Source organism: Dermacentor silvarum, chromosome 11 (genome assembly GCF_013339745.2).
Source record: "Dermacentor silvarum isolate Dsil-2018 chromosome 11, BIME_Dsil_1.4, whole genome shotgun sequence".
NCBI lineage: Eukaryota > Metazoa > Arthropoda > Arachnida > Ixodida > Ixodidae > Dermacentor > Dermacentor silvarum.
In genome coordinates, this window is record NC_051164.1 from 94,054,355 (window position 1) to 94,076,181 (window position 21,827).

A 21,827-nucleotide genomic window follows, 5' to 3' on the forward strand; every position below is an offset into this window, starting at 1 on the left:
GATCCAATTCAGTAGCAAGACAAAAAAAAGCGCACGCCTTTCCTTCTCTAATATCATTTCGCTTACCGCTTTTCCTACCATCTGTCTCTCTCTCTCTCTCTCGCTTCGCAAACTATCTATGGCGTGTCACCTGCCTTTAGTTTTAGCAAACGGTCCTACGAGCAACATCAGCCTACCATACTTCCTGCCTGCCCTACATTTTGCTTCAGCCGACGGTCTCAGTAGCCCTCTCAACCTTTTCTTTTCTGAACACATCGTTTGCATTTCGTTTTAGCAAAGAGTCCCGCCAGACTATTCTGCCAACTACCTTCTGAAAGCATTCTCTGCACTTGAATTTAGCCGACGGCCCCACATAACCATCAGTCCACTCTATTCCGCATACATATAGTCTGTATTTTGTTTCAGCAGAACGTAACCGCATGCGTCCATCCTGCGTATAAGTCATCCCGACAGACGTGCATATCGCAAACACACCGTGCGCCGCCTCCCCAAACTGCACTCTTTCGGCGAAGTAGTACCAAAATTGCTCACCACAACTGTGCGTGCACTTAGCTCTATGTGTGGTGGCGCAAGTTCTTCGAGGAAAAGCTCCCAACAATGAGACGTCTTCAGTCTTGATTGTTTGCTTGCCGCTCTCTTTTTTTCCTCTTTCGACAGAGCTTTCACGCAACTATATATGCCTGGGTGCTTTTATGGTGGTCTTCTTTTAGCCATGCATAAAATGGCGGAAGGCCAAGGCCTTTATTACAGCCTTTGTGATCTTTTTTAGGCCGCAAGATTCTTTGGCTTTAAGATTAGTTGCATAATCAAGGAGGACATTCTATACTGCGAGTGAGGAAATAAGAGAAAGAAAAAAAAAAGTCGTAGGTGGTCACCGCGACCGTTCGACGCGAGGAATTCCGTCAGTAACGTCCCAACAACTTTATAGAGTCGAAGACACTGCAAGTTGTATACTCACTAATTGGTTTATCCACGCCACCTCGCAGGATGTCATGAATAGAAGAAGCCACACCTTTCAACGAAACCACTGCTGCATTTATTTTTTCGTCCAGCCTTTTCGCGACCAACAACTAACTAAAGAATCAAGCAGACGCTGTCAAAATTCATGACGTCACGCCGAGTTGGCGCGGGAAGTTTAGAGCGGCTGGACCGCTCAACTGTTTTCGGTTAATTTTGTTTTATTTAAGAGAGTTGGATTGTACCAGCTGTAGCAAGTAGCATATTAATCAAGAGCCTAATAGCTTTTTTTAAAGAAATTGCCGACAACAGGTAAATGAAGAAAAAAATTTAAGCATTTTACAAGTATGCGTGCAGATCCGTAACTCTGCACGACCAATAGGATAAAGTGAAGTGTTTCTTTTATCACACCACCACCACCATAACATCATCATCGCCTTCGATGTCTCCAGTGTTGCGGCATTCCGTAAAGTGTACTCGTAATACGTTTCAGAACAGGCTGACACAACTCCAGTCTATACGCAGCTGTATATACGTACAGTCAACCACAAAATTTTACAAACCGTGCAATCTGAGAAAAAGCTGAATATCTCCGCAGCCTCACAACGCAGCCTGGTATTTGCATTTCGGGCCTCGACTAGAATATGCTAACGACACTGTCGTTACAGTTTTACTGGATACTGCGCTACAGGCTAGCTCGGGAATTGAACGTTTTCTGAGGTCCCGTGGTCCGTAAGCCTTTGTGGTTGGCTGTACATTCGCGTTTTCTATATGAGCTGCATTGCTCGTGATAGAAGGGGCCCCAAGAGTGCACGACGATGGCACCGACATACGAAAAAGTTGTTTACTGAGTACCAGTAATTGGAACAGTTAAAATTTTTCTTCTTTTTTTAATGTCGACGCTACCCAGCAGTTTTGTAGCCGCTTCGGCCACGGGCCCGAGCGGCTCATAATGAATGTGGCTGCTCATATTGAACGCGGCTGCTTATATTGAACGTGGCTGTACGTGCTTAAAGGCTCGCGTTAAAGAAAAAACACTTGCATGTCAGCGTGAAGGAAACAGTAATAATAACACAAAAATAGTAATAACACAAAAAGGCAACACAAGGGATGCGTTTTATTAATTTTGTCCCTCCTTTGTTATCCCATCGTATTTTGTGCCGCATTCACACTTTTTTTTTGTGTGTATACATTTTGAGAAACTTTGAGTGACTTTTCGAGAAACGTAGCTCTTATTTTTCTTCTTTCAAATTTGGGGCACCCATTCCCCACCCCCAAATCTCTCGTTTTCTTGCCTCAATATGAAGGTAAAATAACGTTGTTTAGAGTAAACAGTGACAGCGTGCTTTGATATGGGCCGAGAACTTTCGAGCTGAAGGAGGTCACGTGCAACTAAATTTAAAGGGAGACTCGCCGGTCCCAGGAGAGAATAGAAGGGTCACTGCACCCTGATAAATTGCTTCCGGCCGGCGTGGATGCTGCACACGTGATATTAACAAAACAAAAAAAAAAGAAAGAAGAACATCGCTTCGTGTGTGACCCCTTACGTCGTCTTACATCACCTTATTCGACTTTTTTTTTTTTCCCCGAGAAAATAGCTGCGCCATTTAAACGACAGCAGAACTATGGGGTGTAACATCCGAAAGGAACCAACAGGGTATGAGAGACGTCAAACTGAGGGCTACGAATTAATTTAGACTACCTGGCCTTCTTTAACATGCACCCAAAGTACGTTACACGAGCGTTTTCTTGCGGTCGGCCCATCATCAAAACGCAGTCGCGAATTCGAAGCCGTGACCTCGTGTTCCAGCAACAGATCGTCTACACAGGTACCCTATAGAGAATGTACGGGAGAACGGCAGCAGTGGCAGCTGCGAGATGAGTTCCGATAGGTTGTCTTTTCATGCACTTTTTTTCTTTTTCGTTATCATTTTCGCATTTCTATTAAACATAACAAATAATTTCCCATATGCTTCCTCTGTATTCATTGCCTGTTTTGTTTATATGTTTCTAACTATAACAAAAAAATCGAGCCTCTCGCACCACCCCAATTTTCCTCGATGTACTTTAACAGTCGCATGTACTTTCTTCTTCTTTTTTCTGGGGTTTTACGTGCCAAAACCAGTTCTGATTATGAGGCACGCCGTAGTGGAGGGCTCCGGATTAATTTTGACCACCTGGGGTTCTTTAACGCATGTACTTTAAGAGTACCATTCCGGTACTTATTACTGTACTCCGGACTGTAGTCTGGAACCGGTCTAGAGAGTCCGTAGGTGTCCAACTTGGGATGAACGTTTGAGTCATTTACAGCGACGACAGCTGTTTAGGGCAGAATGTCGAACCCGAACCGAAAACCATACCCGAACCCGAGTTTTGGGCTGAATTGAACCCGATCCCAAACCGATATTTTATCGCGATAGCAATTATATGGACACTTCAAGCTGATTTCTGCCGTCGGCGTAGCCGTCACCGTCGGCGTCGCCGTGAGGTTCCGTATAAAGTCCAAGGGCGATCAAATCGTCGCCGCGCGCCGTACGTGCGAGTGAAAGCGCGCGGGGGACGCACGCTATTACGGAGAGCAAACGCGACTTCCGTCGCGCGAAAGGCCGTGGGGGTATGCGTATCTCGCAAATGCGTATCACGCAACCGCGCGCAAGGGGAACTGGCCACGCAATCTCCCACGCGAGAGGAGGAAAGTAGGAAGACAGCGCGGGAGGGAGAGGGGAGGGCAGCTTCTACTCTGCCAACAACCGCGCTTGTACTTTGCGCCGGTGCGGGCTGTCGCGCGCACCGTATCTTGGAAGCGATCTCCACACGGCTCTGATCTTTGTATGCGCCGTGCATTCGCCACTCAGTTTCCGTTGAACGAACCTTCGCTTGCTGCCAGAGTTTTGACAGTGGTTGTCTGCGGTCATCGAGTGTGATCTATTCATGTTTGCTTGTGCGCGCTGACACCACGCTTGTTAATTCAGTTAGTAAGCGAATGTGTCCAAGCTTATGCAGCCGACAAAACTACTATCCCTTCTCTACTAATTTGCTATCGCAATTGATGCTTCGCCTTTCGGGCGAAACTGTAACATTTTTTTAACGTGTCTGAACCCGAACCGAACCTGAACCGGAAAAAAATAATAATGGTAACCGATTCAGCACGGAACATATAAGGCGACAGCGGGCGCTCAATAGTTTGCACGAATGTTCGAATATTTTAACTATACTTCTTCAATCGGCACACCCTAGCTACCAGCAGATTGTTACGACTCAGGCGTTCCGTTTTGTGCGAGAATGAGCATATAGACGATCGGTATGTGCTGGTAACTACGGCCACCTCGGCAGAGGCGCTTGCACTTCTGAAGTTGGCCATGCCAGTTGTGTTCCGCGGTCGAACAGTTGTTTCAGGAGCTCCGCGGATTCAAACTTTCTGGTGACGCTCACGATTCGGCCGTTAGGTAAACTGATTACTAAAGCTAGATAAATTAGATAAACACGGAGAGAGGAAAATGTTATGTCCTCGAGGAGGGATATCAACGATTTCTGCTGCATAAATTATCGTAACCTTCACACTTTGGTCACTAACGAATACCGTCACCTTCTCAGCGAGCGGTAATCGCGGCTGCAAACAACATGCGAAATCTGCTTTTGTTACGTGGCATGGTTCGACGCACGTCTGGTGCGTAGCCAAGCGGAATACAACGCTCTTCGAATTGTCAAATTATTTAAGGTGAGCAAAATGCGCGTGCTTTTGAAATTTCAAGTTTGACCATATAGGATCGGCAAACTCACTCACGAGTCAACTCACTCAGACTCGGACAGACCCGTGAGTGTGAGTTTAAATGACCCCGGCTGAGCACAATTTTGATGCGTCCGAGTTCGAGTGAGCCCTAAGCAATATATATATATATATATATATATATATATATATATATATATATATATATATATTAGTTTGAGTGAGTTCTGATTATTTCGCCGACCTATAACAAGGAACATCGCTAGAGGTGCAGCGTACATCGCACGAGTGCATAGTAATAGAAAAGATCAAACACGGGAATACTCAGCCGTCGTTCGCGTCGTCGTACGGCCGCTCCGCGTTGCGCCTGAACCCCCCGTCCCTCCTTTAACCAGCCATTCTCCCGTACGCGGGCCACCACTTTTACGCCCGTCCTTATCGCAGCACCAGTAACGTAAGCAGGCGCCGCTAAGTCATGGCGCCACGCTTCAACTCCCTCCATTTATATCCTTGCTTTGCGTTTGCCTACTAGTTGCGCCTCCGCGGCACTTTGGGGGCAGGGTTGGAAGGGAAGTGAAGAAAGACTCGCTGCGAAGCGCGGAAACATCTGTGCTTTTCATTTCAAAGTTGCGGCGAAGGTCAGACAAAGCGAGGTGCCACGGCACCGTGGGCTGCAGTGTTGCGACAAGCGAGCGATATCGACGTCTCCGAGTTCCTCGAGCTTGGTAGATTCGGTCGGCTCAGTTACTCTTTCCGTTCAGTGTCCGCTCGACCTTTCAATTGAATTGAATTTTTTTTTGTCTGTACTGCGCTCCTGCTTTCGTACGGAAGCGGTGATGGCTGGCGTTCAGCGCGACTGACGATTGCCGTCATTGTACTGCTTGTTTGCTCTGGTCGTGCCACGCATCTGCGCTAGTGCCAATTTCTATAATGAGTGGTGCTCTTAATTGTTGCTTCTGCAGAGCGACCGAACTCTCCAAGTGCTTAGTGTCCAGCGTAGCCTTCAAGAACACCGAAGTCAGCTGGATTTTTCAGCAGGGCTCTCGTGAATCGTAGTTCGATTGAACGTCGGCAGTGTAGCTTTCGCGCGGACACTTTCCTGCCTTTGAGGACGGAGAGGGAGAAAGAAACGTTTATTCTTGAAACAGTGTCCCGAGCGAGGCCCGGTATCACCCTGAGGTGGGAAGGTTCCTTAGTTCAGGAACCCTCTGGCTTCGGCTACCCTCTTGGCCCTGGCGACGGGTTGTCGTTGGTCTTCCAGGTCCCCGAGGGCGAGCTTGGCCTCCCATGTTTCGAATAGCTGTTCTTCGTTTGCTTGTGGTGCTCGGTTAGACAAGCTAGGAGGGAGCATGACACCAAGCAGCTAGCCTATAGGCAAGCCAGCCTCCTCTTACGCCACGGCACCGCTTTCGCTCTGGGGCCTCTCTGCACGATGACTGTTGGGGATTAAGGCTCTTCACGGTTGCCGGGCCATTATAAAGACATTGCTTGGTACGCGGTAGCTCTTAGTGGCGCCTCCGTCACCATCGACCCTCGTCACCGCGCTTCTCCGGTTTATTCTCTCGCGCACACTCCGCGCGCTCAGAGGCTAGAAATCACCGCTTGCGCATCACTGTGGTGAGGGCCTATTTCCCATAAGCCTTTCCTTTACATTTTTGTGGCTATATACGATTCAAGATGGTCACGTGACGCTCCCTACTAGTCATTTTTTTTTCTTCATCCGTGTTAGGAGCTCACGTTCAGCGCGATTGAGAGTAAATACGGATGTCAGAAGTACCACCGTTGAAACTGCGCATCTGCACTTTGGCACGTACAATGCCATAGACAGAACTGCAGTCGATTCTGTGGACCGATCAGGAGTTGCGAAATTGGCAGCGCCTAGCGCCATGCCCGGCAACTCCAAAAGCCAAACAGCGAGCCAGACTTTCTGCGGTGCCATCGCGAATGGTAACTAAAAAGTGGCATTGCCTAAAGTCGAGTTTCTTAATTATTTTTTGTGCACAATTTTAGCAGCGTCCACTTTTGTTTACGAGGCAACCCTTCACGCGCACAGTGCCAGAAAGAAAGGACCGAGTTCTATCCTGAACTGTCAAACACTCGTGCAGCACGCATGCGCATATGCATGCATGCACAAACACACAAATAAGAATTTGCATATTTGTTAAAATTGGCACATTTTATTTATGCTTGGGGAAATACTTCGCGCACTGCCAATATCTTACGTACTTATTTCTTACAATTAAGGCAACATATTACTTGTATGTTTAAACGTATGAGATGCACGCGCGGAGCAATTTGCCGGCTCAGCATGGCAGGCTAAACCCGCCTGCTTTTACGACCACCACCATCTTGTGCTTACTTTTCAAGCGAAGCTGGTTATAACCCACAGATTTCGGTGGCGTCCATGTACGCACGAAATTATCATCACCAGCATAGCCTCGAGCTTTGTCTTCTTCCACAGCTGGCTCGTTGGCGCCTGCTCAGCAAGCGCTCGTGCCACTGCTCCCGCGTTCGTCGTCTTCTTCCACAGCTGGCTGCGTTGCCGCTCACCATTCCAGCGTAGAATTTCACTTCTCTTTTGGCGTCGTGATGGGGAGGCCGCGTTTACGGGGGTACGAGCCATTGGTTAAGGGGGTATGAGCCATTCATTGTCTTACCGTAACGGACAGATTTAATTTTAAAGCAATTTAATTTCGAAGAATCGCAAGCGGCAATGGCGGGCGAATGCTGCTAACCACGCCGCCGAGCAAACTCGAGACATCGAACGCAAGCGACAACGGCGGACTGCGGGCATACCGTCAGTGACGTCATTCTCTCCGTCGCAGCCGAACGTGTGTGTAACCTCATAATTCAGAAATACTTGAATGAACCATCGGGATTAACCCCGTGATAAACACCGGGGCCGCAAGTTTCAGCTTCGCTAAGTTAACCATCTTCACAGAGTGGAAAGGCCGACGATTTTTTTTTTCTAAATGTATAGCGCTTGTAATCCCTCTACATGTGCGATATGTTAGTCTCGTATGAAGCTCTTTTAATCAGTGATGCGTTCAATTCACGAGAAAGCCTGAGTTTGTGAGGAGAGTATGTAGGTCTGACAGAATCTGATTATGGTGAGTGATTCCGAGTGAGCCCGGCTGAGTCGATTTTTGGTGAGCTTGAGCCCGAGTGGGTCCTATATAAGCAAAAAAAAAAAAAAAAAGATACTTTGTGAGGGAGTATGAGTGAGTTGCGTTTATTTTGTCGACTTATGCTTTTGACTTCTTTGTCCGCCCTTAGCTAGCGCAATTAAGACTACACGCCACGTGCACATGCGTAAGACAGATCGATGAATGGTTCAGCACAAACGGTCCTTGTTGATCATTCAGAAGCATAAATGTCGTCACCTGCTTCTAAAAAACGCAGCATACTGAGCGAAATGTCAAATGCTGGCTTCTTTCTTTGCTACGGACTAAAAGTTTGAAGTTGTAATTTATGTAATACAATGTGAATTCGACACCATACATCGCACGCCACACTTTGCTCACCCCAGTCTGTAGAAAACAGCAGAAGCAAAGCGAAAATAAACTCACTCCGCTGTGCAGTAACAAGTGTGCAAGCTAGGCACACCTTAATTACGCTGACGAAGGGATTCTCACTAATTAAGTCTTTGCTTAATGCGTTCGTGAAAATTTCCCCGTATGTGTGTAATTGATTCGCAAATTATTGCCTCCTCTCAATAAAACTTGCGCACCCACGCACGGCCATACGGACAAATCGATAGCACTATGCAGCATATCGCCATGGGGCAGGATAAAATCGACTTCACCAAACCGGTTTCCGAACAGGTTCAACGTTGCCAACCGGTTCGCGAACCGCTATAAAATTTCATTTCTCCGAACCAGAACAAAATCGGAGCGCGTTGAACCCGAACCGAACCGGTATTGTTTTCGGTTCTATACACCCTGGCTTAGGGTACATCCCTCCAGCTTTTGTGACGTCTAATGCACCGGTCGTAATCGAGGTTATAACCACCACGTGATCCCTTCCCTATAGTAAAGTCAGCGCAAACAAAACTCAATTTGTCCCATTCCTGACCCGCTGAGAGTCGAACGAAGTGGATGTATAGGATATGGGCCCAAATTCACAGTACGAAATTGGGACCAGGGGCGGTATTCTGTAAGATTCTACCTAGTGGACTGTCCATTTCGGCTGTCGCTGATTGGCTGCTGCTTGATGTGCAGGAAGGAGACTGGCTGGCACCTTCCTGCACATCAAGCAGCAGCCAATCAGCGACAGCCGAAATGGACAGTCCTCTAGGTAGACTCTTACAGATACCGCCCCTGGTAAAATCGCACCGTTTATAATATTTATTTATTTATTTATTTACTTATTTATTTATTTATTCATGACACCAAGTGCTGATAATTAGGAAGCATACAACAATAGTTGCCCTGATGAAGACAAGTCCTCTTGTAAGAACGTTGGCACGATAGACAAATCTTGTTCAATCACTGTTTGTAAACTATATTTTAGAAATATAGAGCGCTGAGCAAGCCGGTAGGGATTCATGGTACAAAAAGACAAGTGTGCAAGATGCGGACACGTGGAGACAGCCGCTATTGAGTTGTCCTTCTTGTTCTTCTCGTGTCCGTATTTTGCGCTCATGCCTTTTAGTAGCATGCGCGGCTATATATTCTCGCTTAAGCACAATCTAAGCGAGACAAATAGTTCACAGGAAGATGCAGTTTAGAATATGACCAGCACTGGCAATGTAAGCTTCAGCCTATAGTGTGCGATCTTATAACGGTTCGGAAAGTGAACCGTTCGCTTGATCTCACGTGATTGGTCATAGTCGCGCTTTCGTCAGCAACCGCGTCATTCTGAGTCTGACCAATCACGCCTTGGTGAAATCTTGGTGGAGCCAAGATTTCAACGAGGGGATTTGTCCGCGTCATGGCGAAGACAAGTCCAGTCGAAAACGAATCCGCTTGCCGAAACGTTGGCTTCGGTAGAGTGTACTAGAATGGGGGAGTGGGTCCAGCGGACGCCTTGGCAAGCGCCGAGGGTGAAGCAAAAAACGCGGAAAATGTGGCGGCGCTGCCATCGCCTTATTCTCTACGAACGGTCTACGAACAACTGGACCAAATGATAATAGACGAAAATGGAAAAAATAGCCTGGGAAGCGATCATAGACGTTTAGCATTAAAGTTTGGGAGAGATACCAGCGCAGAACATGAACCAATAGCCTCAGAGTTTTTAAAAATGAATGACGAGCAAATAACAGAGACCGCAAACAACATAGAGAAGAAAATTGAGGCTTTTCCTACAGCAGGCTGGGAATATAAGGAACTGGTGGAGGTTATGCAGCATGAAATAAGGCGGACACGGCAATACAATTGTTGGATTGGAAAGAGGAAACCACGTAAGTGGTGGAATAAGGAAATTAAACAAGCTATAGAAGAGCGTAAAGAGGCATCTAGGGTTCATCGAGAAGCCAAAAAGTTGGGATTACAAGAAGAAGAGGTGCTCCTTAGATGGAATACGTACCGAGAAAAGAAAAGGGTTGCGAGTGAGCTCGTGCAAGAGAAAATTAAATGCGCAAGTGAACGTTGGGTGCATAACATTCACAAAAGAGACAAAGGCGCCCCAAAAAGATTCTGGAACCATATAAAAGCACTCGGAGCTCCAACTAGAAACTCGCAAACGGCTATAAGGGATGAAGACGGTAACATCTATGAAGGCGATGATGCGCTGCGGTACATCACAGACGTTATCAGGCATAACTTCGGTACGAGAAAAAGCGTACGTAGTTCAGACAACAGATCCAGCAACAACAGAGAGGCCTGAGAGATCAAAATTCAGCATAGAAAGCTTTTATTGGAAAAAGGCAGCAGAAAATGTCCCTAACAACACGGCAGCAGGACCCGATGAAATCCCAATACAGCTAATCAAAAACCTCGGTCCAAAAAGCAAGGCACTGCTGACTAATGCCATAGAGCAAGTGATTAGAACAAAGAATATTCCCGTTGGATGGCGTGAAAGCAAGATGAATCTTATCTACAAAGGCAAAGGAGATAAGGATAAGACGAGCTCGTACAGGCCAGTTACAGTAACGTCGGTGATATATAGAATGGCAATGCAAGCCATAAAATTAGAACTGTCGAAGTGGGTGGAAGAAAACGGTGTATTGGGGGAACTACAGAATGGGTTCAGGCCAGGCAGACGCTTAGAAGACAATATGTTTGTACTAACTCAGTGCATAGAGATTTCAGTGGCTCAGAAAAGACCTTTATGGATAGCATTTCTAGATATTAAAGGAGCTTATGACAACGTAGACAGGGAATTGTTGTGGGATATTCTTCAATACGAAGGCATAGATGACGATTTCGTGGAGCTGCTGAGGGAGATATATCGAGACAACCAAGTACAAGTGGCATGGGAAGGCCGAAAAGGAAATGAAATGGTGGGAATTCACCAAGGATTGAAGCAAGGATGCCCTCTGTCACCATTGTTGTTCACGCTTTACGTCAAGGGCATAGAAAGACGACTGGAAAACAGCGAATTAGGTTTTGATTTATCCTACATGCGTAATGGACAAATGGTGCAACAGAAGATCCCTGGACTGATGTACGCAGACGACATTGTGCTACTAGCGGACAATAAAAAAGATTTACAGATACTTGCGAATATCTGTGGGAACGCAGCGACAAATCTAGGCCTTAAGTTTAGCACAGAGAAATCAGGGATTATGATCTTTAATGAACACACGAGTAACTTCGTGGTGTCAATTCAACAGCAAGTAATACCGATAGTGAAGCAATATAAGTACCTCGGCGTACACATAAACGAAGGAAAGAATTACTCAAGCAACCACCAAGATAATCTGAAAATAAAGGGGAAGTGGAATGCAGCATTAATGAAACACAGAGCACTGTGGGGCCACAATAAGTATGAGGTGGTGCGTGGAATCTGGAAAGGAGTAATGGTGCCAGCGCTAACATTCGCAAATGCCATTATATGCTTAAAATCGGATATATTGGCGGGTTTGGAAGTTAACCAAAGATCAGTAGGCCGGTTGGCTTTGGGAGCACACGGTAATACGACAAATGAGGCAGTGCATGGAGACATGGGTTGGGCCTCTTTTGAAGTCAGAGAAGCACAAAGCAAAATTAGTTTTGAAGAAAGGCTCAGGAACATGGATGAAAATAAATGGGCGGCTAAAGTGCACAAGTATCTCTACATGAAAAGCGTGGACACAGAATGGAGGAAGAGGTCAAGGAAGTTGGCAACCAAGTACAGGATAATCGAAACTGTAAATAGACAACCAGGGGTCATCAGAAAGAAAGTGAGAGAAATAGAGACCGTGAATTGGATGCAAAGAATGGAAACGAAAAGGACAATGGAGATTTACAAGAATGAGAAGAAAGAAATTAGAAGGGAAAGTCTGTACGATAACACAAAGGGCAGTGCCTTGCTATTTGAGGCTCGAGCCGGTTGCCTAAGGACGAAAACATATCGGAACAAATATTCGGAATTAGATGAGACATGTGTATGCTGCAGTAAAGATCCAGAGACCACTCAGCACATCCTAATGGAATGCGACGGGATCCACCCAGCGAGAACCGTAGGTAACGTGCAACTCCCAGAAGCGCTTGGGTTTAAAGTGGAAGGAAACATAAACAGATCAGCCGTAGAGATCAGCAAGAGACGATTAGAGTACTGGTGGAAAAAAAGTAGGGAAAAGATGGATGCGACCTGATCTCTTAAAATCATAGGCAGCGGTACAAGGTAAATTTTTGAAAAAGAAAAATAATGATAGGTATACAAAAATGCAAGATAAATAACATGTATAGTATACCTGATTAAATCAAGCAGGCTAGGTGACTATTTGTCGCCGCCCCGTTTCAAAGGGGATGCCAATAGATCATCATCATCATCTGAATCTGAATCTCAGACCAATAAACGTTGGCTCCGGCTGTTTCGGCAGCGCTCATTAGCTGAGGCGAGCTCACGGGCTGAGTAGCTGTCGTCTGCTCGACGCACCATCGTTGGTGCGCCATTTGCGTTTTTTCCGACGCTCTTTTTCCATTTTATTCACAGTAGATCGGTGGGGAATAATCTAAGTGTTACCGGCATCGAGTATCCGCCTGTCAAAGCTACATGCAGCTGCGGTAGGGTCTACGACGCGACAAGCGTCCAGCCGGCATGCGGGGCCGCTCATTCGGGAGAAAGCGACAGTGGCGCCACCAACTTTTCCATTAAAAAAAAAAAAAAGCCTCAGCGGGGAGCTTGCGTTGGACCCACTCCCCCAATCTAGTACACTCTAGCTTCGGGCTGGGATTCCCTCGTTCGATCGCTATTGAGAACGTATACGAACACGGAAGTTTTCGAAAAGCGCGCGCCTCTTGTTTTGCAGGTACCGTGGGTTGGTCCCCTGTCCACCAGATGGCTCTAGCACCCGCGCGCGCGGGCGGACGAAGAAAAAAATATCGCTCTTGGCGACGTTCCGGCCCGGGCTCGCTGGGCCTGCGGTACGCCCCACCGCGACCTTTCAGAACAGGGCAAACATGGGCGCCAGTCTACAGGAAAGCAAGCTTAGACCTCAACAATTGTCTCTCACGCGCCACGATCGCATCGCGGGGCCTCACAGCCTACCACAAGAAACGTCGTCTGCAAGCCGAAATGTCGTCTGTTCAACGTAGTGCGGCAGCGTTCGCCCGCTTCGACCGAGCGGCGAGTTTTGTTTTCGAAATTCGTCGCCTTCTCCTCCGCACGGTCGCCGATCTCGTAAGTAAACATATTTTCACTATTCATCTCAGAACTAGTCACACGAGGAACGTTTCGTGTGCGTTCTGCGCGATCGAATCAAGAACGGTTGCGCGACGAGCCGCGCTTAACCGAAACGTTAGCGCGGGGCTACCCATACGACTCGTAAAACGCCAGCGTCGCCTTACGTAACGGTATATCGTTCTCTGCCAACCCTTATCTCGAGTGACTTATCGCGCATTTATCTGCGCAGCCCCGAAGCGAAGGTCTGAAATAACGGCACGTAGGAGCGCCTAAATATGGGCCGGGCGCGCTCGTTGCCAAAGCGGTACTTTCGTTTATTTGCTCTAGGCCTAGCAGGCGAGGTCGGAAACGTCCAGCTGATTCGCTCTATTGCTTCTCTCTTTTTGTCTGCTTGACGCGCTTTCTCGTTCGCGGTCTCGTCTTTCTATCCGTGCTCGCATAGCGGAATTCCGAGAGAAAGACGCATAACGCGTTTCTCTTGCTTAATGCCGGCACATTTGATGCGTTTTATTAACGCGCAAAGCGTTCGGCGACACGTTTTGTGCCGAAATTGTCGAAATATTTGTGTTTTCAGTTCGCTGCTGCATCTCGCAGCCGCCAGAGGGCCGAGGGATTGATGTCGTCTGCTATCCTCCGCGCGTCGTCTGCTCCCAATCGGTTTTTCTTTACAGTTGAACGTCCGTGTTACGACTGGCAATTTGAAAATTTGAATATAATGAGCGTATATGCAGTTCTCGTTTCGATACGTAGCTCGCGTTTCTTGACCCCAGCGGTTTGATCGCACTTGAGGCTGCTTCGAATAGCAGATGGCTCCGTGTTTGTACTGTGAAATTGCAAATTGAAAAGCCGTATGTTACAAAGTCCGTGGTGACGAAATCTGGCAGTGCGCTCGAGTAGGGTTCAAAAGTCATTACATTATCGATGAGCTGCCATGTCCCGATGGACAGTGTCTTGAGTGATAATCGATTGAAACTTGTCCGCGTACGTGATATAGCAGCTGGGACAAATCGCGACTGTGTCAAAGTCCTGCAAGATGACAGCGTATTCGTGCCTGAGGCAGGACGAAACAGAAGAAGAAAGAAAAAAGCGGGGGGGGGGGGGGGGGGGGATCATTGCTTTGTTTGTTTACGTGGTGTGAAATATTTGTGTCTCACGTGACCCCCATTAGCGTCAGAGACAGCGGAGTTCTAAGGAAATTTCAGAATGTGCATATCGATCTCAGACCACGGGATGCATTCTTCTTCCTGTGCTGCCTCTTTTCAGATCCAGTTTGTCGCTCTTTCGCCGCGGCCTCTGATACGGAGGCCATATGCTTTCGCACTACGATCGAGATTCCGCGACGCCCCCCCCCCCCCCCCCAAAAAAAAAATATATATATATATATATATATATATATATATATATATATATATATATATATATATATATATATATATATATATATATCAGTGAGTGCGCGCGTATGTGAATATTTAGACACTGGTCGTTTGTCTACGCCGGCCTGGTTCGACAGATATGTTTTGTTGCGATGCAAAATATAAACTTCTGACGCGAACGTCAAACCGGCCAACGTCACGTGCTGACGTCAGCACGCGGCAAAGTGCGAAGTGGAGTCACTCGATTAAAAGTCACTCGATTGAAACGGCTCGCGGACTTGTGTATGTTCGAGCGGCAGCACCCGTAGCAATGCTGCCCGTCCCCGCGATTATTATTATTATTATTATTATTATTATTATTATTATTATTATTATTATTATTATTATTATTATTATTATTATTATTATTATTATCGATTGATTAATTGATTTATTTATTGAGCCAGCGGCGTCCCTCAAGGATCGGTGTTAGGACCACTCCTTTTTTAAATCTTTATTAATGATGTTCTTTCTGCCATTCATGATTCTTCGTTGCATCTATATGCCGATAACATCAAAATGTTTAAGGCAATTCATACTGTTGATCACTGTCGCATCCTGCAGTCTGGCCTGTTTTCTTTTTCTAAATGGCGCACAGATAATAACCTCACCTTGAATGCTGCTAAGACCAAAGTCATGACTTTCACCCGCAATACAGCAAGCATTTATTTTTCTTATTCAGTAGATTCTGTACCATTGCGTAAGATCCGTGAGACCAATGATCTCGGTGAACTTTTTGATACAACCTTACACTTTTCAGCTCGCACTAAACGCATTGCAATGTGGGGTATGCGCACTCCTGGCTCTGTTTGCAGACTATCGAGAGAATTCCATTCTCCTACATCGTTCCGCAAGTTGTACACAACAATCTGTCTTCCTCAACTCGAATGTGCGTCGGTCGTCTGGAACGGCATTTCTAGATCCAACAGTGACATTATAGATCGGGTCTAGAAAACGTTTCTAAGCATATAACATCACCGCTTTGCTAACACAGACACTGGGCCTTGCTATAGCACTGTTGGATTATTGCCATTGCCCTTACTCCGCTTCCGACGTAATCGCGCTGACCTTCTGTTTCTTTTCAAACTGCTTGACGGTATCCTTATGTGCCTCGAACTCTCCTCAGTTGTATCATGTTTCGTATTCCGCGCAAGATCACCAGAGAGCACAGACCTTTCCATGTTGCTGCCTGTCACCACCAACACTCAACCGTCCACAAAATACAGTCTTTATAACGCCCACTTTCATGACCTTTATGTTTTTCACAGCTCGCTGTCATTGTTCTGATCTGAGCTTTCCGTTGTTGTGTCTTAGTTTCACATATTGTTCAACTTACCTTCTCCCCCTTTTTCTTACGTATGCATTTTGTGCCCTGTTGTATGTACAGTCTTCTTTTCAAGATTGGTATTTTTTATTCATTGTTTTTTATTCGTTGTTTTACTGATATTCCCCTGCTGTACTTTTTGTTTTCCTTGTTGTTCTATGTATGTGTGCGCCAGCACTTAGACCTCATGGTTGTTCCTGGGCACGATAAATAAATGATTATTATTATTATTATTATTATTATTATTATTATTATTATTATTATTATTATTATTATTATTATTATAGCTTGTGCACTACGGTGTTGAAGCTGCTATTGCAGCTCTATTACGTAGCTATCTCCTCGATAGGTCCTGCTTTATGAGCAACAATGATCAATCTTCTTTTTTCGATATGGTATCTGGTGGTGTGGGCTTTGTGTTAGGTCCACTTCTCTTAGTAATTTTCATCAATGACGTTTCCTCAGCAATCCAGAAGTCTTCATTTATTCTTTACTCTGATGACATCAACATATCTAAGGAGATACACAGTACTGAGGACTGACCTGCCCTGATACTACTATGAATTACTACTACTAGTTAAACAGGCTCACTCTAAATTCACCGGAAACTAAAATTTTGTCATATGCATGTAAAACCCATCATATTGTCTTCCCTTATTCTGTTGATCATGCTGTGTTGACGAGGGTTGTTGAAATAGGTGATCCTCGGTGTGCTTTTTGATAGTATGTTAAGCTTCTCAGCCCACTCCAAGAGCGTAGCATCACGAAGCCTGCGTGCGCTCAGTTCCGTCTGCAGACTTGCAAGAGATTTCCGTGACCCACTTCCCTTCCTCAAATTGTTTACATCCATCTGTCACCCGTTACTTGAATATGCCTCAAGGGTGTGGAATGGCACAAGCAATTAGAAAAACATCTTGTTGAGCGTGTGCAGAAAAAGTTCATGAGTATATATAAACATTGTTTTCTGACTGCACGCACCAGCAACTTGAAGTTCTTCAAGTCTGAATAACTATCCTACACTTCCATCACTTAGATGCGGAAGCAGTCATACCAATGTCCCCTTTTTATACAAAATTATTCATGGAATTATTACATGTTTGGATCTACTAGCTTCTGTTTTATTGCAAGTTCCGGAGAAGACTGCCAAGGCCTTTCCACATTCCTACCTCTTTCAGCAAACACTTGCCTCTCCACAGAGTGCAAATTCTTTTTTAACTGTCATTTTTCTCCATCTTGACATCTTTCAAAACGTGTTGTCTTCTTTCTGTTCTGAGCTTTGCACTTGCTCTTGAGTCTTGTTTCTAACTGCACTCCTCTCCTTCCGTACATGTTCTCCATCTCTCAATTGTGTCTCTTTGCTTTATTGTTATTCATTATGTAGCTGTTTATGCAGTTCTTTCTTGCTTTTTTTTTTCTATTTTTTTTTATCCCATAGCTTTTGGTCGTTATTCTGTTACATTTTTACATTTCTTGTTTTTGTTCTTCTGTGCACCAACACCCAGACCTCTGTGTTGTTCCTGGGCATGTTAAATAAATCATTGATTGATTGACCTATTGACCTATTATTATTATTATTATTATTATCATGATCTATTTTTTTTTTATCCCATAGCTTTTGGTCGTTATTCTGTTACATTTTTACATTTCTTGTTTTTGTTCTTCTGTGCACCAACACCCAGACCTCTGTGTTGTTCCTGGGCATGTTAAATAAATCATTGATTGATTGACCTATTATTATTATTATTATCATGATGATCACTCTCTTGCACAGCTATCTTCTTGAGAAATCATGGTATGTTAACGTCAGTGGCCAGAACATCTGGCCAGTTGTACAAGGCAACTAGTGGCGTCTCTCAAGGATCAGTATTAGGACCACCCCTTTTTAAAATTTTTCTTAATGATGTTTCTTTCACTAACTGTTCAGAATTGTTATTTCCTTATATATGTTGATTTTAGAGGAAATTCACACTATAGGTGACTGTCGTGTTCTGCAGTCCGACCTTTCTTTTTTTTTTGTGAATGGTGCAAAAATAATGACCTCACCCTGAATGCGGCTAGGACCAAAGTTACGACTTTCACTCGCAAAACTAAACTGCAAGTATTCGTTTTCCTATTCTGAAGATTTTGTACCCTTGTGTGAGGTCCTTGAGGTCAATGATCTCAGGGCACTTGAATTTGATACAACCTTACACTTTACTGCTCATAAAAAACACGCTGCAATGCAGGGTCTGTGCTCTCTCCGTTCTGTTTGCAGACTGTCAAAAGCATTCAATTCTCCAACACCTTTCCACAAGTTGTGCACAGTAGTCTGGCTTCATTAACCTAAACACACATCAGTGGTCTTGAATGGCAGTTCTAAATCCTACAGTGACATCATAAAACTAACACTAACAATGGATCTTTTTTAGCGCTGTAGGATTATTGTCACTGCCATCACTTTGTTGCTTACGTAATTGCGTAATTTCTTTTCATATTCCTTCATGGTATTCTCACCTGCCCCGAACACAGTTGTATTGCGTTTCAAATTCCACATAAGGTCACCAGGAAGCATGGACCTTTCCGTGTTCCTGCCTGCCATAGCCAACAATCAACTATGCACAGAATACAAAGCTTTTATAACGCTTATTTTGTTGACGTCAATATTTTTTATACGTCACTATCTATTGCTTCCACGTTTTTCATTGGTGTATCAAACTATAAAGTTTCACACATTGTTCAAGTCGTTTTCTCCTCTTTTTTTTTCGTTGAACTTGCTTTGATCGTTTATGCAAACTGCCCTTTTCATAATTGCCCTTTTATACTGAATGTGTTATTCTCTCATAGTGTGCCCAGTTGTTCTCTTTTTGATTATTTTTTCCCTCTGTTTTTTCATTCTCACATTCTCTTGTAGCTTTTTTTTTTTTACTGTATGCATGCACCAACACTCAGATCCTAGGGTTGTTCCTAGACACATTAAATAAAATATTGATTGATAGATTGTTGACTGATTGATTAAAGCATTATGAAGATGAAAATTGCAGCTTGTGAAATTCAAACAAAAACAAAAGCAGTGGTTAGTGGAGGCAGAGCACCTTTTCATTAAAATTTTAAAATAAAATGCAGGTTGTTGTATTAGCCATACATATAGGGGCTTTGCAACACCCCATGTTTTCCTGTTACAGTATTCTGCCTGTTCATGTTACAGCACCATGTATGCACGCTTATCCTATTAAAGGTCATGAAAGCTGCTGTTGGTATGGCATGCTTACATGACTGGGCAAAGGACACTGATCAGCCAGTTCAGGAACAAAAAACAAAACAAAAAAAAACAATAACACTACCATGTTTGTTTGTGACTCCCCCAAATATCGTGGACACTGCAATTTTGCATATGCAGTTATGAAATAATAAGGATAATTGATAAACACAATTTAATCATGCTTAGGGTTCTGATCCGAGCGTTTTGCAATTTCCCTGTTCAATTATCAATGAGCTTCATATATGTATTCGACATCAGTATTATGTTTTCTTCAGTCTTGCTCACTGTGGCTCATCTTGCAGAAGTTTGCATAGCAACTGACAGTATTGCTACCTATAATGCCCCTTGATGTTTCTTTTTGGTGACTGCACATACATTTTTGTTCTTTCTTTTTTCTGCTGATGAGCTGAGCTTGTTATATCAATGCTGTCATGATCATTGCCCCAGGTGTAACACCTAAACGAGCCATTGGCTTATTTTAACTAAAAAATGAATGAACTTACAGATAGATGGACTGACTGACTAAATAAATAAACAAATAAATATAATGTAAGTATGTAAATAAATAAATAAATAAAACAGCTACTTCGCTCAGAAGTGGTGCAGAATCTCTCAACTAATTGACATATTTACCTACTTGCTTGCAGGTTAATCATGGACTCAACCAGCAGTCGACACACACTGCAACCAAACTTAAACATTGAAATCAAGCAGGAACCAGTATCACCACCCGGCTCTGATGTTGAAGAGGAGGAATGTATGTATAGGCACTTTTTACTCGGTTGTAGGCCCTTTTACAGCCACGTCATTGCATGCTTTATTATACAAGGATGAAATAACATTACATTGGTCTGCTATTGAGTGGAATGAGGGCAGAAGGAAACGATGTGGACAGGACTGACGCTCACTTACTACTTAAGTTTAATAGTTTCCAAGGATACAGAGAGGGCGTGCATGCACAGAGTCAAAAGGTAATTACAAGGCTCATACAGATTCACATGTGAAAGTTCGAAAGAAAAATCAATGCCCCTCTTAAAGAAAGATGGCTGAACGCGAAGCTTTCTCCCATGCAAACTGACTCAAAGTCAAAGTCCAAAGCCAATGACCACGCAACAAACCCAAGAAATGCTGAGCGACCTGAAGCAATGCATGTGATTTGATTGCTTGTTTAGGATTGTATTTTTTAAACGTTGAAGTTGAATGAAGACACATTTCGTTAAGTTGCATAGCCTTTATTTTAGATCATGTAGCCGCTGATTACACGCACACACTCACAGTTTCACGGACGACTCTACACTTGCACAGAATTGCTTTGTGATTGCTGTGGTAGACGATCAGAGGCTCTGTCGTTGCCGAATACATGGGATCGGCCTTACGGGCACGATCGCGCTCGCGCTTACATTCGCATATCTTTCGCGTACCATTCGTAATGTAAGCGCGTACCATTCGCGCTTACATTCGCTGCAATCGCGGCACACCCATGGTGACAGCCAGGAATGCATTTCATGACGTGCGTAATGAAATACACATATATATACAGTTTGTCTCAGCTGCGTGGTGTTGCAGTTCCCATTGTTCTTATCGGTTCAAATGTAAACTGTAGTCTTCTACAATACATGTTGTGCGCCGTTGTGCTATTGTGTGCGCAGATGCGCAGATAGTTCCTTTCCTACAGTGCGTTTTCGGCACTCACGGACAAATCAGTGAGACATAAAAAGCTTCGCTTTAAAAAAAAAATGTAACACCTACTAAGATAACTTATTTTTTTATCCGTCAGCATTACTGTTTGGACACAAATGCACGTGGCTGATTGAGCGCTTATCTGGTCAGCCTCAATGATTTCTTTCACCAGTCTGTCATTACACCTGCTGACAATTGCAGCATTATCAAAGAGCAGGGTGCAAACCCAATCTTTAATGTGCGCAGGTAGGTGCATACCACCTGTTTCAGCCTTCAGCGACGAGCGCTCCCTGAGTCGGTCGTTAATACATCGACCCGTTTGGCCCATGTAGACTTTACCAAAGCTTAGCAGAATCGTGTAAATGACCTCAGTGGTGCAAGTCACAAATGATTTTTTGCATATCTTTTCACGTGCATGTTTTGCACTTTTCTTTTTTCCTCTGGTAACATACTAGGGATAACAAACTAGATTTTACAAGGGGCTGTAAAAACAACATCCACCCTCATGCTTACGTCCGATTTTCTTCAGGTGGTGTAACATTATATTAATGTGATAGCATTAAAGGCCCCGTGTCGCAGAAAGTCCGGCGCCGGCGTGCGGCATCGGCATGCGATGTTGGCGTCCGTGGGGGAGAAAATCATCCCGAACCACCCCAACCGAGGCCCTCCACAAGGTGCAAGGTTTTGGTGAACAAATATTGAATTTCTCACAGTGAA

The 21,827-nt window shown here is 44.7% G+C and overlaps 2 protein-coding genes across 2 annotated transcripts in view; both read left to right on the forward strand.

The window, feature by feature from the left end:
• LOC119433311 (alpha-crystallin B chain-like) overlaps positions 1-21,827 on the forward strand; it is a 407,637-nt gene that overhangs the window by 220,834 nt on the left and 164,976 nt on the right.
• The window catches only part of LOC119433504 (zinc finger protein 709), a 37,666-nt gene continuing 29,007 nt past the window's right edge, over positions 13,169-21,827 (forward strand). Inside the window, exons 1-2 of the mRNA XM_037700742.2 lie at positions 13,169-13,450; positions 20,078-20,187. Of these exons, the coding sequence (XP_037556670.1) occupies positions 20,085-20,187 (103 nt within the window). The 5' untranslated portion in view covers positions 13,169-13,450; positions 20,078-20,084. The remainder of the gene's footprint in view (positions 13,451-20,077; positions 20,188-21,827) is intronic.